The 15,677-nt window shown below is 40.4% G+C and overlaps 1 protein-coding gene across 1 annotated transcript; it reads right to left on the minus strand.

Moving 5' to 3' along the window:
• Nucleotides 1-12,807: 12,807 nt before the first annotated feature.
• LOC116537886 (RBPJ-interacting and tubulin-associated protein 1) lies at nt 12,808-14,420 on the minus strand. The gene has a single exon (XM_032260099.1). The coding sequence runs from the start codon at nt 13,966-13,968 to the stop codon at nt 13,159-13,161; it is 810 nt and encodes a 269-aa protein (XP_032115990.1). The 5' UTR covers nt 13,969-14,420; the 3' UTR covers nt 12,808-13,158.
• Between the last annotated feature and the right edge of the window lie 1,257 nt (nt 14,421-15,677).

Consider the following 15,677-nt stretch of genomic DNA (forward strand, 5'->3'; position numbering starts at 1 on the left):
ACACACACACACACACACACACACACACACACACACACACCTTTACCAAGAAATATTCAGAAAACAGGAATAGTGAATTCTTGATTAGTGGTTCCCAATTGGGCAAGTTGTTAAAAAATACAGAAGTTCCAGCCCCCCCTCTCAAAGGTTCTAGTTCAGTCCATCTGTAGCAGCTCTCTACCTTCAGCACAGCAAGCAGCAATGCCAAAATGCTGAACAGCTGGCATTGGCATATCCCAGTGAGAACAGTGGCTGAGGCACTGAAGCAGGGACTTTTAGCACCCTTGCACCTGCACCCTGTATCAGGCATCTGTTGCTTTGGAAACCTGGTGAGGTCTGGGTGATGCAGGGCCTGGGAAAGACGGAGTCACATCCAGTCACATCAAGGCTCGGAAGAGTGGCTGGTTACCAACCACTATGAAGCGACTGTGATATTTAACCACCACCCTACACCAGGGAATGTGGCCCGATTACCTGTGGTCAGCACTTCTGTGGAGTAAGAAGCTCTTATGATTGACAGTGACTCACATCAATAGTATCCCCCCTGTTGAGGCTTTGGACACCCCCTGTTTGGGAGAGGATATAGCATTATTTCCAGGAGCATGTGCAGGGAGTATAAAAGGCACTCTAGATGATTCTGATCTCTCTCCACCAAACTCCACCCGCTGCCAACCCTCCAGAGTTCAGTAGGGACAACCAGGTCTGCAAACAACTGTCCCCTTGAGTGTGGACACCTGCCCTCTAATCTCTGCAGCTCTGTCCAACATCCTGAAAACTGCCTGAATCCATGCATTTTCAGGCCATCTACTTCCTAATAAAAGAGGGTCCAGCAATCAAACCTGATAAGGTTAGTTTGCTGTGACACAATCACACTTCATGTCAGTGGACAAACTTGGATAGGGGCCAGCAAAGAGACACATGCATGTCTAGAGAGTTCAAGGTGTTGCTCCAAGCAGAGGTAGGCTGAAACCAGAAAGCAGGTACACAGGCATAAAACCAGACGGCAAGCAGCCTGGAGCCCCGGCTGGTGAGGATGAAGCCGATGATTCATTCTCTGCAGCTGCTTCTTGACCTTGCTTAACCTTCAGGCTGGTTCAGTGGGCAGAGGCCTGACTAAGAGAGATTCCATTTTAAGGTTTAACCTTGGGTTGCTATGGCTTATGCAGATGGTGTCTTTAGTACTTGACAGCAACAACCTGAAATTTTCTAAATGTTTGTTGTTTGTCTAAGTGTGGACAAAAGATGATATGTCTTTCCTACTTTCGCTATATTTTTATGATTAGCACCATGATGTCACCGCATACTCATAAAGAGCAAGTGATGATTTTAAAAACAAGTCTCACATAAAAAACCTCTTTCTTTGGTGAGAGTATACATGTATTCCATTCTGGATGGAAGTAATTTCAGTGTAATCATTACAGGAACAAGCAACCCAGCTCTGGCAGCTGATTCAGGGTTCCTCCCTTGCCATTTTGGCCCCTTTGAATTTCCCACTTCCCTGCTCACTGTATGTAAGCCAAATGCCCTCTCAGAGCCACAGTGCCTTTCAGACTCAGGCACCTGCACAGCAGAGCCCCTTCTCTCACAGAAGGATGAAGGAGGAATGAAGTTCTCACTCCTTTCACCCTTGCCACCTAAGGACTTTACTTTCCTTCCTCTCTTCCTGGCTTTGTCATGAATGGGACAGCAGAGAGGCTACCAGAGGAAATTCCAAGTTTCTATCTTTTTAAAATAAATATTTTATTTAGAATAGTTACACATTCACAAAAAAGTTGCGAAAATAATGCCAAGAGTTCCCACATGCCCCATGCCCACTTTTCCCTATTGCTAACACCTTATATTACTATGGTATTTTGGTCATGACCAATGAATCAGTACAGATCATTATTATTAACTAAAGTCCATACCCTATTCAGATGTCTTTGGTTTTCGCCCAGTGTCCTTTTTCTGTTTACAGATGGCATTCAGGATACCATATAACACTTATTTGTCACATCTTAGGCTTCTCTGAACTGTGTCAGTTGCTGGGTCTGTCCATATTTTTGGTGACCTTGACAGTTCTGAGGAGTGCTGGTCAGGCATTTGGCACTCTGTGCCTTCATTTGGGTTTTTCTGAAGGTTTTCTCACGATTAGAATGGGGTTATGGGTTTGGGGAGGAAATGCTCTTCTCACCCCATCACATCATCACATCACATGAGTAGATACCATCAACATAACGTGTCACCGTTGATGCTGACCTTAGCCACGGGGCTGAGGTAGTGTTTCTCAACTTTATCTACCATGTGGTTGCTCTCCTCACCTTTCTGCATGCATTCCTCAGCAGAACAGCACTCTGCACAGCCCACACTCGCAGGGTGAGATATGGTGCTCCTCTTCCTGGAGGGCAGGGAGAATACAAATTGTACATTGAATGGAATGATTCTGCACAGGGTTTGAATCTCTTCTTTCTCAATTATTTATTTATTCAACCATTAATTTAGAACAACATGGACACCTGGATATTGATCCTACACTTTGGGTTATGATCCAATTCTGTGTTAGGTTTTGGTTGCTCAAATTGCTGTGTATTTGGCATTTTGGGCTCTTTCGATTGGCTCTTATGTCCCTTGGACATAACCCCTATCATTGTCAGGTGGTTTTTTTCGGGTGTTTAGTTTGTTTGTTTTACGTACTGTCTTTCATATCGACACTACCAGAGTCCCCAGGCTAATCCTCCTTTTTCTGCCTCAGCCCTAGAATCACCTTTCTGCAAGGGGCTTGAGCTTCCTTTGTTGGAGAACGGTATTAGAAGCCATGATCTGGGCAGGAGGTGTGCTTATTGCTACTAGGGTGTTATTCCTTCCGGGCTCTCTCAGCTGACAGAGAAAGGAAACATATTCTCACCTATATACATTTTATTACATTGTATGTCCTTAATGACTATCAAATTTCCTCCAGCCTGAGGAGAATGGCCTGGGATAAGGTAGAAAGTCTATGGGCCAATAAACTAGTAACTGAGAAATATTTCTGCTAAATAGAACTCACATCTAGCTTTGTAAAGCAACTGTAGAGGTCCTCAGTATTTCCATGACTTGAAATATTTAAGATTAGACCTTTGCATAAGTGTCATGCCCCAAGAAGCATTCATCTTATGAATCTTTTGCACCAAAGCTAACTGTGTTAGCTGCTGACTTCCATAGATCTCTGTGCAAATGGGAGCTAGGTTATAATCCAGCTTTATTTTAATGATTTCTTTTTTTAATGTTTTCTTCATCCATGTGGCTACAAATGAATGAAAGTCAGACTTCAGGTGTATATCTTGTATTCTGGACAGCTGGATCAAGTGCCTGGTGCATTCTGAATAATCAATAGACATTAGCTGAATAAATGAGTGCATAAGTAAATGAATTGCTGAGTTATCAGATCTAAATTAAGTAGGATATGTCATTAATAGATTACTATAGTTAATGGTACCTGGAATTATGTCTGTCACTTATAAATACCCACAGAAACTTATGCACCATGGTTTTAGATGGCCTGGAGAAGATTCCAAATTATGGTTTTCCAGACTTGGAACTTACTTAGGGGCATATGAAAAACAGATGACACTCCCTTGGGGCCACGCCAGTGTCACCTTTCTCCAGATTGCTCCCAGGGCCACTTTTTCAGAGTCTGAGGGCTCTGATCATGGAAAAGCACTGGCTTCTTATCCTCACCATGCTGTCTTCCAAAGCTGTTCGTAGTCTCTTATGACTGATGATACATGCAGTCACGTGAACTTTTCCCATCATAATTCCTTGGTTCATATTGCAAATGACAACATCCAATTTATATTTTATTTAAGAACCAAAGTTGTTTTGCAAGGTGATTTTACTTTTAAAGGCAATGGGATCACCTGTTATCCCATGTTTTAAAAGTTATCTGAAGTAGTGTAATGGATCAACTCACACAGCGGCTTTCATCCTATTCCAGGTAACAGTAGATGGCAAATTATTTACCAGGGCTTTTAAACTGGGCTCCAGAGTGAAGCAGCTTAACATGTGGTTCATTCATCTTCCTCAGATTCTATCACTAGCCCCTTCCTAGCCAGTGTAATTCTTTCTGCTTCTTAGCACTAGGCATTGAAAGTTTTCTCAGGCAGATGAAGGAGTGATAGGCTCTTTGTGGATTCTTGCAGTTCCAGCAGGCAGCTTTATGGCTTGTGCTCTGAGACGCTTGGATGGATTCTTTCTCTTTCCCCTGGGCCCACCGGTTACCATATAATGCATTGCTTTATTCCCTGTCCCAGCAGTTGAAATGTGGGGCTTTGGAGAAAAGCCAATCGTGCATGCTCTTATGACACTAATCCAAATATGTGTTTATTCAAGGGTGCAGTTGTGCAACCTTTGTGCCCTGAGGCTCTCTGGACAATTGTGGCAGGCTAAAAATGGTCTGATTGGCCTGCATTTCTCACTGGAGAGCTAGGCTACAGAGTTCGTTTTGCTCATTACCGGCCTCTCTCTCAACCCAGCCTGTAGCCCTCCTTAGGGATGGGTTGCAGCTGCAAACAGTGTTTTTGTCTACAGTGCCCTCTCTGAAAATAGTTGTCTTTGTTGTGACTGAGATATTTAGGTCTTTTTCAGTAGCACCCTTATTTGATTGACTGATGGGCCTGTAAGTTATTTTTGAATCTGGGTTATTTCTATTTCTGATGTAAGTTGCTAGAGGCTGCATAATTGCTCAACCCATCCTTTTTATTTGATAATCTATACTAAAAAAGTAAACTGTTCCATTGTAAAGTTTATATTTTTTTTTCAGAAATATTGATGGTCAGAACCCAACACAGGGCGTTTTCCCCAAACATAAATTATGTTGCTTGGAGGCATAACATGTCAACAAAAAGATTCTTTTTCTAGAGGGAAACATAAATAAAAATAAAAACATATCAAGCTCTCTTGTGTAAATCATCTGCAAGACCCACAAAAATGAAGGGATGCTGTCTGTCAATGAAGATATTATCTGGAGGAATTTAAATTAATAACTATATTGAATGTGGTGAATTGATTGTCTCAATGATGAGAGTTTGATAAATTGAATTATTCACACTACACAGAAATTTAATTAGAGATGATATCTTAGGCATAATCTATAAAAAGACAGAAGGTCATGAGAGTTTGGAGACAAGTCACTATAGAGCTAGGAAAGAAACTATCAGACTTCTGCAAATTCACCCATGCAGTTTGCACATGTAGTAAAAATTATAAATATTTTCTGTGATTTTAAATGTCCAAGGTGTATTGTAAATTCAAGTAGATTTATAATCTTTCTTGAAATGGCATTTTAAAAAATATAAAAATGAACAAAAATCTAATTGGACAAGGAAGTGATCTAATGATCTGCTAATTATGAAAGTAAGTGATTAGACTAAGAACAATGGTGCTGAAATTCTCAGTCACAAAATTCTCATCCCAATTATCATTATAGTTGAGAGCGTAATTCAAAACAATGCCATTTTAATAAACAATAAATAAATAAGCAATAAACTCAGATTTTGCTCTTGGAAAATAATACATATCTATAAAAGACAAAGGGAATTTTTGCAAAAAAAAAAAAATCATTCATTCTACACAGTGAAGATTTTACTATGAAGCAAGATTATATGGTGGGAGAAAGAATTGCCAAGCTAGAATAGCATCTAAGTAGAAACTTATTAAAAATGTTTGCAAATTTAACATACTTCAATAAATGTTTCTTCAGCCTATGTATCATTTTTATCAGCCCATGTATCATTTCTTCAGCCTATGTATCATTGTTGCCTGCATACTCAGGGTATGAAGAATATTTCATAAAATTATAGGTTAAATTTAGAGTAAAAATATAATCCATTTTGTTTGGCTTTGGTCTTGTGTAGTTTATATTTATATAATTTATTGAGATTTACCAATAATTAGCAATTGACTATATCAACCTCTAATCGGAAACTCACTTTACCCTTGCGACTAGCTGCTCCAAAATTTATGTCAGGTTATGTGTGTTGGAAACAGGGAAAACAGGCATAATATGTCGTTATCTTACACAGCGAAACCAAACTATTTTTTAAAAAAAAACTTAAAAAAAATACTTAGAATAGTCTTAGCTAACAAAAAAGTTGCAAATACGGTATGGAGAGCTCCTATGTACCTTGCATCCAGTTTTCTTTATAAATAACATCATTCATTATTATGGTATGCTTGTCACAGCTAATGAAACAATATTCATGTGTTATTATTAACCAAAGTCATACTTTATTCATATTTCATTGCTTTTTCACCGAATGTCCTCTTTCTGCCCCAGGAGCCCATCCAGGATGCTGTATTACATTTACTTGTTATGCCTCTGTAGGCCCCAGTACCATGTGACACTTTCTCAGACATCTCTTGTTCTTGATAACCTTGACAGTTTTTAGGAGTCTTGGTGTTTTGTACTATGCCCCTTTTGGGGATGGGGGTTGTGTGATGTTTTTCTTATGCTGAGACTGGGGCCATGTATTTTGCAAAGAAGACCGCAGCAGTAAAGTGCCCTTCTCGTTGTATGAGATCAAAAGTACATGCTATCAATATGAATATCACTGTCAGAGTTGACTTTGATCATCTGGCTCAGGTAGTATTTGTCAGGTTTTTTCCACTAAAGGTTCACTCTTTCGCTATTTCCCTACTATACTCATTGAAAAAATGATGTCACTCTGCACAGGCATAGGGAGATACAGTCTACTTCCTTCAGAGTATCTGCATAAAGTATTTGAAATTCTGCTGGACGGGATATTGTTCACTTTCTACTTGGTTATTCTATCACTTATTTATGAGCATGGACTCATGAATATTTGTTTTATGTTTTGCGTAATAACGCAATACTATGTTATTTATTTTACCAATAAAATTCGAACCAAAGTGTTTCATTTCATAGTTATTGGCTTATTTTTAATTGTCAGCCAAAATCTTATTTCCTAATCCTAATCCATATTCACAAAAAATTTTAATGAAATTTTAAAAATCTAATTAGAATTCATTGTTTATTCATTTTGTTATAGTTTTCTTCTAGAACCTATGAACAGTACTATGTAAAAATTACAAGATCGATTAAACTTCTTGAGTGTTAAAATTTCCACCAACATTTAAACATTAATTATGCTAAATATTTTAAATTTATGACTACCTTTCATGTACCTCACAATTTATTCTTAGTTGCTCAAGAAGAAGAGTGTTTACCTGCAGCTTATTTATATGGGTAAAATTCTTAGCAGAAATCTAATGTTAAACTGCTATCCAAGTAGCTCTAAACAAACAAGGTTAACTCCATAAAGAACAAAAAAGTAAGGTTTATAACAGATCTGTGTATTAGACAATGATAATGGTGTTATTCAGGAGAAATTCCATTTTCAAGTATAACAGAATAATTTAGGATAAGACCTATACTCCTTACAAGAAAAACAACGTTTTAAAAATTGGATAGAATACACACAGATAAATCTGTGGAAAGCCTTGGGAGAGCTACTAAATCAGACCTGACTGGGGGATTAAGATCCCAGGGACACGACACTGCTGGGGTGCTGGATGACTAACATTCTGCGACATATTTACTCTGGAGGCATTAGCTTTATCTAGGCGAAGGGAAGGAGGTGAAAATGCAGGGTTGTCCATGTCAGGGGACTGCCACTGAATACACAGGAACCTGCAGCGTCTCTGGTATTCCGATGGAGCTGGAGAGACAAATTTAGAAACTTGAAAGGCCAGCATGTCCGTGAGAAGGAGGGTAAAAACTGAGTCGGCCACTGTTTTGGGGTTTTAAGAGCAGTTTTAGGTTCATAGCAAAATTGAGCAGAAGATACATACATTTTTCATACATCCCCTGTGTATTTTTTTTTCCCTAAAGATATTTGAGGAATTCTGAAGCAGCAAGTTTAAGCAGAAGAGAACCTCTGAAAGGCAGAACAGAATTGTCAAGAGTACAGGTCTAGGAATTGCAGTAGAGACCTCACCAGGAGAAGAGGCCCCAGGAAATTCTCCAGGCTCTGAGTTGGAAGCCTTCAGCAGGTTCTGCCAAGAGTATGACCACATCAAAAGCAGAAGAAACCTTATGAGTCTGCAGTCCAGTTGAGAGTCAGTTTAATCTCAAATTGAATTAAATTAAAATGATCTTTCCTTCCTTTAATTACCTTGCCGAGGAAACAGTGACTGCTCTCTGCAGGATGTAAAATAATTAGGAGACTATAAACGTTTGTAAAGACAGTGCTTGATATTTAACCACAAATTTCTAGAAAGTTTAAGAAAAGGAATCACAGAACAAAATTTAAGGGGAAGAGGGCAGGCACGATGACTCACACCTGTAATCCCAGCATTTTGGAGGCCTAATTAGGTGATCACCTGAGATCAGGAGTTCGAGACCAGGCTGGCCAATATGCTGAAACCCTGTGTCTACTAAAAATACAAAAATTAGTCAGGTGTGGTGGTGGACACCTGTAATCCCAGCTACTAAGGAGGCTGAGGCAAGAGAATTGCTTGAACCCAGGAGGCAGAGGTTGCAGTGAGCCCAGATCATGCCATTGCACTCTAGCCTGGGCAACAAAGTGAGACTCTATCTCAAAAAAATACAGAGGGGAATGGAGAATTAAACAAAAGAAATAGAGCTATGGGTGATCTAAAAATTGGAGGTGGAAACAAAGTCTTGAGAATATTTCTGGTTTTTAAGTTAAAGGAAATAAAGAGAAAAATGTAGAAATAGATAAATAATAGAATAAAGTTTGCAATTTTAACGGAATATTGCTATCTGTAATAAGAACTGAGTAGAAATCCTAGAAATGAAAATAAACAAAATAACTGAAATTGATAAATTAATAGTTTGGTTTATAAGAGACAAGAGGATTAATTCTGTGAGCCAGATCTATGGAAAACTGATCTGAATCACAGAGAGGAGCTGAATGAGAGAAAAAAACTGAGTCAAAGAGAAGACCAAAAATTTAAAAATGAACAAAATAAAAGAGATGCATGAAATTCAATAAAATGTTCTAATAAGTATAATTGCAGTTTGAGAAAGAACAAATGGAGAAAAATGAGACAAAAACTATATAAAAACAGATAAACTGAGAGTGTTTCCGAAGTGATTTATGACATCAACTTTGAGATTCAAGAAGCGTAGGCAAGCGAAATAGAATAAATACAAGAAAGACACTGTAAGGCAGATCTTAGTGAAAGCACTAGAAACCAAAGACAAAGTGGAAAAATGTTTAAAGCAGTCAGAAAAAAGACACCCTCTTTTTACAGAAGCAACTGAAACTGCAAAAAGACTTCCACATCATCGTGTAAACCCAGTATTTTTAAGTGCTGAAATGAAATAGCTTCTAATCTAGAATTCTATATCCATCAAATCCTTCAAAAATGGACACAAAATAAAGACATTTTAAGACAAGCCATAATGAAGAAACTAGACCTGCACTCAAATACTAAAATGTGTTTTTCAGGAAAAAGAAAAATGGCTTCAGATGGAAACATGGACATGCAAGAAAGAATATGGAATAATGAAAGTAAATATGTGGGTAAATAGCAATACCTATGGCCTATAAAACCATAATAAAATGATAAGGTCTTCTGGGGTTTAAAAAAATAATAGTAGTTAAGACACAAGATAATAATAATGCAAAAGGGTGAGAGAAAGGGAAAAGTGCTTAAACCCTATTAGGTGGTAAAATGTCAGGGACACAGCGTCTCAGGGAATAATAAGCTTGGAGAATCATAGGTAGCCACTTAAAAGGGAAAAGGGAAATTAATAAGTGGTTGATTCACAAAAAAATAAAAGAAAAAGAGAAAAAGAAATAACAATATGCAGATGGGTCCAAGAGAAAAACGAAAAGTAAGATGATGCAAATAAACCCAAGTATATCAGCAATTGAATTAAATGTGAGTGGACTAAATATAATCAAAAGTCCAAGATTCTTAGAATGGATAAAATAAACAAAATCTAGCTATATTTGCTCATAGGAGAATCATTATAATAGATGCAGGCAAAAGTTTGCAAGTAAAGGAATAGAAAAAGGGTATACTATATAATCACTAACTGAAGGAAAGCCAGTGTTTCTATACAATAACAGGCAAAGTAGAATAATTACTGCTTTTTAAAGACAAAAAGCGGTAATCACACATAAACAGAGATAGAGAAGGATATTTGATTATGATAAACAGGAAAGTATAACAATTGATAGTTTCTTTTATTATTGTACTTTAAGTTCTGGGGTACACATGTGGATTGTGCAGGATTGTTACATAGGTATACACATGCCATGGTGGCTTACTGCATCCATCCTCCTGTCATCTATATTAGGTATGTCTCCTAATGTTATCCCTCCCCAATCAACCAAACCCCCTGCTACCCCTCCCCTAGTATTCCACCCCCAACAGGCCCCAGTGTGTGCTGTTCCGCTCCCTGTGTCCGTGTGTCCTCATTGTTCAACAACCACTTATAAGTGAGAATATGCGGTGTCTGATTTTCTGTTCTTGTGTCAGTTTGCTGAGAATGATGGTTTCCAGATTCATCCATGTCCCCACAAAGGACATAAACTCATACTTTTTTATGGCTGTACAGTATTTCATGGTGTATATGTGCCACCTTTTCTTTGTCTAGCCTATTACTGATGGGCATTTGGGTTGGTTGCAAGTCTTTGCTATTGTAAACAGCACCACAATGAACATACGTGTGCATGTGTCTTTATAATAGAATGATTTATAATCCTTTGGGTATATACCCAGTACTGTGACTGCTTGGTCAAATGGTATTTCTAGTTCTCAATCCTTGAGGAATCACGACACTGTCTTCCACAATGGTTGAACTAATTTACACTCCCCCCAACAGTGAAGTGTTCCTATTTCTCCACATCCTCTCCAGCATCTGTTGTCTCCAGATATTCTAATGACCGCCATTCTAACTGGTGTGAGAAGGTATCTCTTTGTGGTTTTGATATGCATTCCCCTAATGACCAGTGATAATGAGCATTTTTTCATATGTTTGTTGGCTACATAAATGTCTTCTTTTGAAAAGTGTCTGTTCATATCCTTCTCCCACTTTTTGATGGGGTTGTTTACTTTCTTCTTGTAAATTTATTTAAGCTCTTTGTAGATTCTGGATATTAACCCTTTGTCAGATGGGTAAATTGCAAAAATTTTTTCACATTCTATTGGCCGCTGGCTCACTCTAATGAGAGTTTCTTTTGCTGTGTGGAAGCTCTTAAGTTTAATTAGATCTCATTTGTCAGTTTCGGCTTTTGTTGCCAATGTTTTTGGTGTTTTAGTCACGAAGTCCATGCCTATACCTATGTCCTGAATGGTATTGCCTAGATTCTCTTCTAGGGTTTTTATGGTGTTAGGTCTTATGTTTAGATCTTTAATCCATCTAGAGTTAATTTCTGTATAAGGTGTAAGGAAGGGGTCCCGTTTCAGCTTTCTGTACATGGCTAGCCAGTTTTCCTAACACCATTTATTAAACAGGGAATCCTTTCCCCATTGCTTGTTTTTGTCAGGTTTGCCAAAGATCGGATGGTTGTAGATATGTTGTGTTGTCTCTGAGGCCCCTGTTCTGTTCCATTGGTCTATATCTGTGTTTTGGTACCAGTACAATGCTGTTGATTACTGTAGCCTTGTAGTATAGTTTGAATCAGGTAGTGTGATGCCTCCTGCTTTGTGCTTTTTTGCTTAGGATTGTCGTGGCTATGCAGGCTCTTTTTGGTTCCATATAAAGTTTAAGGTTGTTTTTTTCCTGTTCTGTGAAGAAGGTCACAAGCTTGATGGGGATAGTATTGAATCTAGAAATTATTCTGGGTAGTATGGCCATTTTCACAATATTGATTCTTCCTAACCATGATCATGGGATGCTTCTCCATCTGTTTGTGTCCTCTCTTATTTCCTTGAGCAGTGGTTTGTAGTTCTCCTTGAAGAAGTTGTTCATGTCCATTGTTAGTTGTATTCCTAGGCATTTTATTCTCTTTGTAACAATTGTGAATGGGAGTTCACTCATGATTTGACTCTCTGTTTTCCTGTTATTGGTGTATCGGAATGCTTGTGGTTTCTGCACATTGATTTTGTATCCTGAGACTTTGCTGAAGTTGCTTATCATCTTAAGGAGATTTTGGGCTGAGATAATGGGGTCTTCTAAATATACAATATGTCATCTGCAAATAGAGACAGTTTGACTTTCTCTTTTCCTAATTAAGTGCTCTTTATTTCTTTTTCTTGCCTAATTGCTCTGGCTAGAACTTCCAATGCTATGTTGAATAAGAGTGGTGAGAGACGGCATCCTTGTCTTGTGCCAGTTTTCAATTGGACTGCTTCCAGTTTTTGCACATTCAGTATGATATTGGCTGTGGGTCTGTCGTAAATAACTTTTATTATTTTGAGATACATTCCATTGATACCTAGTTTATTAAGAGTTTTTAGCATAAAGGGCTGTTGAATTTTGTAGAAGGCCTTATCTGCATCTATTGAGATAATCATGTGGTTTTTGTCTTTCTTTCTGTTCATGTGACGGATTATGTTTATAAATTTGCATATGTTGAACCAGCTTTGCATCCCCAGGGTGAAGCCTACTTGATTGTGATGGATAAGCTTTTTTTTTTTTTTTTTTTTTTTTTTTGATGAGCTGATATATTTAGTACATGAAAATAAATACAGAACGATATTAAGATGAAAGTGTTCACTCACAAATCTCCCAGTTGCCCTTGTGTTCCCCAGGCTTCACACACAGCCTGGGAAAACTCCTCTAAGGCTTTCAGACTCAGTTGGAAACTAATCCTGAGCACGAAGCGTGGCTTGAAGGGAGGGGAGGGGACCTCCAGGTTGGCAATCGCACTGTTTATTTGCACTTGGCAGCAAGACAATGGATGATGTGGGAGGTGCTGGGCCCCTGGGTTGGCACTAATTTGGAGTGTGGTTGAGACAGGGCTGGAGTGAGACATCTTCAAGGCAGCCCCCAAATCTGCAATCAGGGGAGAAAAAGGCAAGAAGCGAGTAGAGATTGTCAGGATAAAGGGAGGCACTCTGCCCGCCCCTGCTGTCTGTCTGCCCCTACTGGGGCTTCTTCAATACCTAGGGTTCCCTGGGTGATGAATGTCCTCCCAGAGGACCCTGACAAGGGGTCACACCTCTCGCCGTGGCCCCATAGGCAACCCTGATGAAAGAGTATCATTTCCAAGGGGGCTTTGGTTTCTGGGTGGCCCCACCTTGCCGTGGGGTAGCTGGCACTGAAATGCTGACTGAGCGAGCCCTGGAAGTCACTAGGGGGCTCCGGAAGGTCACCCCTGATGTGGAAGGCCTGGGATCCTGAGGCCTATTTGTGTGGGGGGCACTGGTGGCTGGATGACCAGTGCTGGGGAGATTCAGGTGGGTGAGGGAACGGGAAAGTCCCCGCCTCAGGGGGTGTGACGAGCGTAACCCATCCATGGATAATTTCTGGGAGTCTGCCGCCACCCAGGGCTCTGTCTTGGAGGGACCAGCTGGGTGAACGGCTCGCAGTGGGGCCTCCCTGGGGCGAGGTGAGTGGCTGCCCCTAGGGGTAGCTGGTGGTGTCCAGAAGAGAGCACGTAGTTTTGCGGCATCCCCCTTCGCCATCCGTGGGGCCTCGAAGCTGGCGCCCTCAGATCTGGAGCCAAATAGCGACTCATCACAGTAAGATGGGGTGTGGCTGATCAGTCTGTATCTGTTCTTCTTCCTTGGTGTGAGGGTCAGGGTGCTGTCCCTTGAGGGGGTGGTCTCACAGCTCCCCTTTGCCCCCAAGGCCTTCGATGCCTCCTTGCCCACACCTCTGGTTCTGTTAGCCTTCTCCACCCAGGGAGGATCAAAGTCTTGTGGGGTGGGCCGGGTGCCTGCTGGGCTGCCAAACAGACTCTCATCCACATATGATGGCCTGGCCTTGACCCGGTAGCCAGTCCGGCAGCGGTGCTGAAGGTGGAGGGTCTGCATCCCACTGACAGCCAGCTCCATGGGGGTCTTCATGCTGCCTGTAGTCCCTGGTGACAGTGGGTCTGCTCTGCCGGCCAGGTCCTGCTTCCGAGGCTCCCTCCTGCAAAGAGCTTTACAAGCATTGTTTCATTTAATCCTCTCAACAGCACTGGGAAGTAGCTTCGATTTTGTCCATTTTACGGATCACAAAACTGAGGTGAAGTCACATGAGTAGGTCACACCTATAAAGCTGAGCATCTTGGCTCGTACGCATCAGGGTCCTCAGGTACCTCTCCCTGCGCCTTCTTCCCACCAGGTCTGGACCCCTCGGCGAGGGCACAGAGGCGTTCGGAGCATCCGGGATCCCCGTCAATCTTCGGCCAGGAATGCCCGGGGCCCCGGACTCCCGGCAGCCCAGGCCATACCGGTGCACCAGGCGCGGACAGACGCACCCGTGAAGCCGGCCCAGGCGACGTGTGAGCTGCGCGCGCATCCAGAAACCCAGAACCTGGATAAGCTTTTTGATGTGCTGTTGCATTCAGTTTTCCAGTATTTTATTGAAGATTTTTGCATCAATGTTCATCATGGATATTGGCCTGAAATTTTCTTTTTTAGTGGTGTCTCTGCCAGATTTTGGTTGGTCTCATAGATTGAGTTGGGGAGGATTCCCTCTTTTTGTGTTGTTTGCAATAGTTTCAGAAGGCATGGTACCAGGTCCCCCTTGTACATCTGGTAGAATTCAGCTGTGAACGGGTCTGGTCCTGGACTTTTTGGTTGGTAGGTTATTAGTTGCTGCCTCAACTTCAGACCTTGTCATTGGTCTATTCAGGGATTCGACTTCTTCCTGGTTTAGTCTTGGGAGGGTGTGTCCAGAAATTTATCTATTTCTTCTAGATTTACTGGTTTATGTGCATAGAGGTGTTTGTAGTAATCTCTGATGATAGTTTGTATTTCTATGGAATTGGTGGTGATATCCTCTTTGTTGCTTTTTATTGCATCTATTCGACTCCTCTCTTTTTTCTTTTTTGTTAGTCTGGCTAGTGGTCTAACTATTTTGTTTATCTTTTCAAAAAAACAGCTCCTGAATTCATTGATTTTTTAAAGGGTTTTTTTGTGTCTCTGTTTCCTTCAGTTCTGCTCTGACCTTAGTTATTTCTTGTCTGCTGCTAGCTTTTGAATTTGTTTGATCTTGCTCCTCTAGTTCTTTTCATTGTGACAATAGGGTGTCCATTTTAGATCTTTCCTTGCTTCTCATGTGGGCATTTAATGCTACAAATGTTCTTTCTAGACACTGCTTTAAATGTGTCCCAAAGATTCTGGTACATTGTGTCTTCATTCTCATTGGTTTCAAAGAATATCTTTATTTCTTCCTTCATTTCATTATTTATCGAGTAGTCATTCAGGAGCAGGTTGTTCAGTTACCATGTAGTTGTACAGTTTTGAGTGAGTTTCTTAATCTTGAGTTCTAATTTGATTGCACTGTGGTCTGAGAGACTGTTGTGATTTCCATTGTTTGCATTTGCTGAGGAGTGATTTACTTCCAATTATGTGGTCGCATTTAGAGTAATTGCAATGTGCTGAGAAGAACATATATTCTGTGGATTTGGGGTGGAAAGTTCTATAGATATCTATTATGCACACTTGGTTCAGATCTGAGTTCAAGTCCTGGTTAGCCTTGTTAATTTTCTGTCTTATCAATCTGTCTAATATTGACAGTGGAGGGCTAAAGTCTCCTGTTATTATTGTGTGGGAGTCTAAATCTC

Source organism: Sapajus apella, unplaced genomic scaffold (genome assembly GCF_009761245.1).
Source record: "Sapajus apella isolate SASKATOON/1434 unplaced genomic scaffold, GSC_monkey_1.0 scaffold114, whole genome shotgun sequence".
NCBI classification, from domain to species: domain Eukaryota; kingdom Metazoa; phylum Chordata; class Mammalia; order Primates; family Cebidae; genus Sapajus; species Sapajus apella.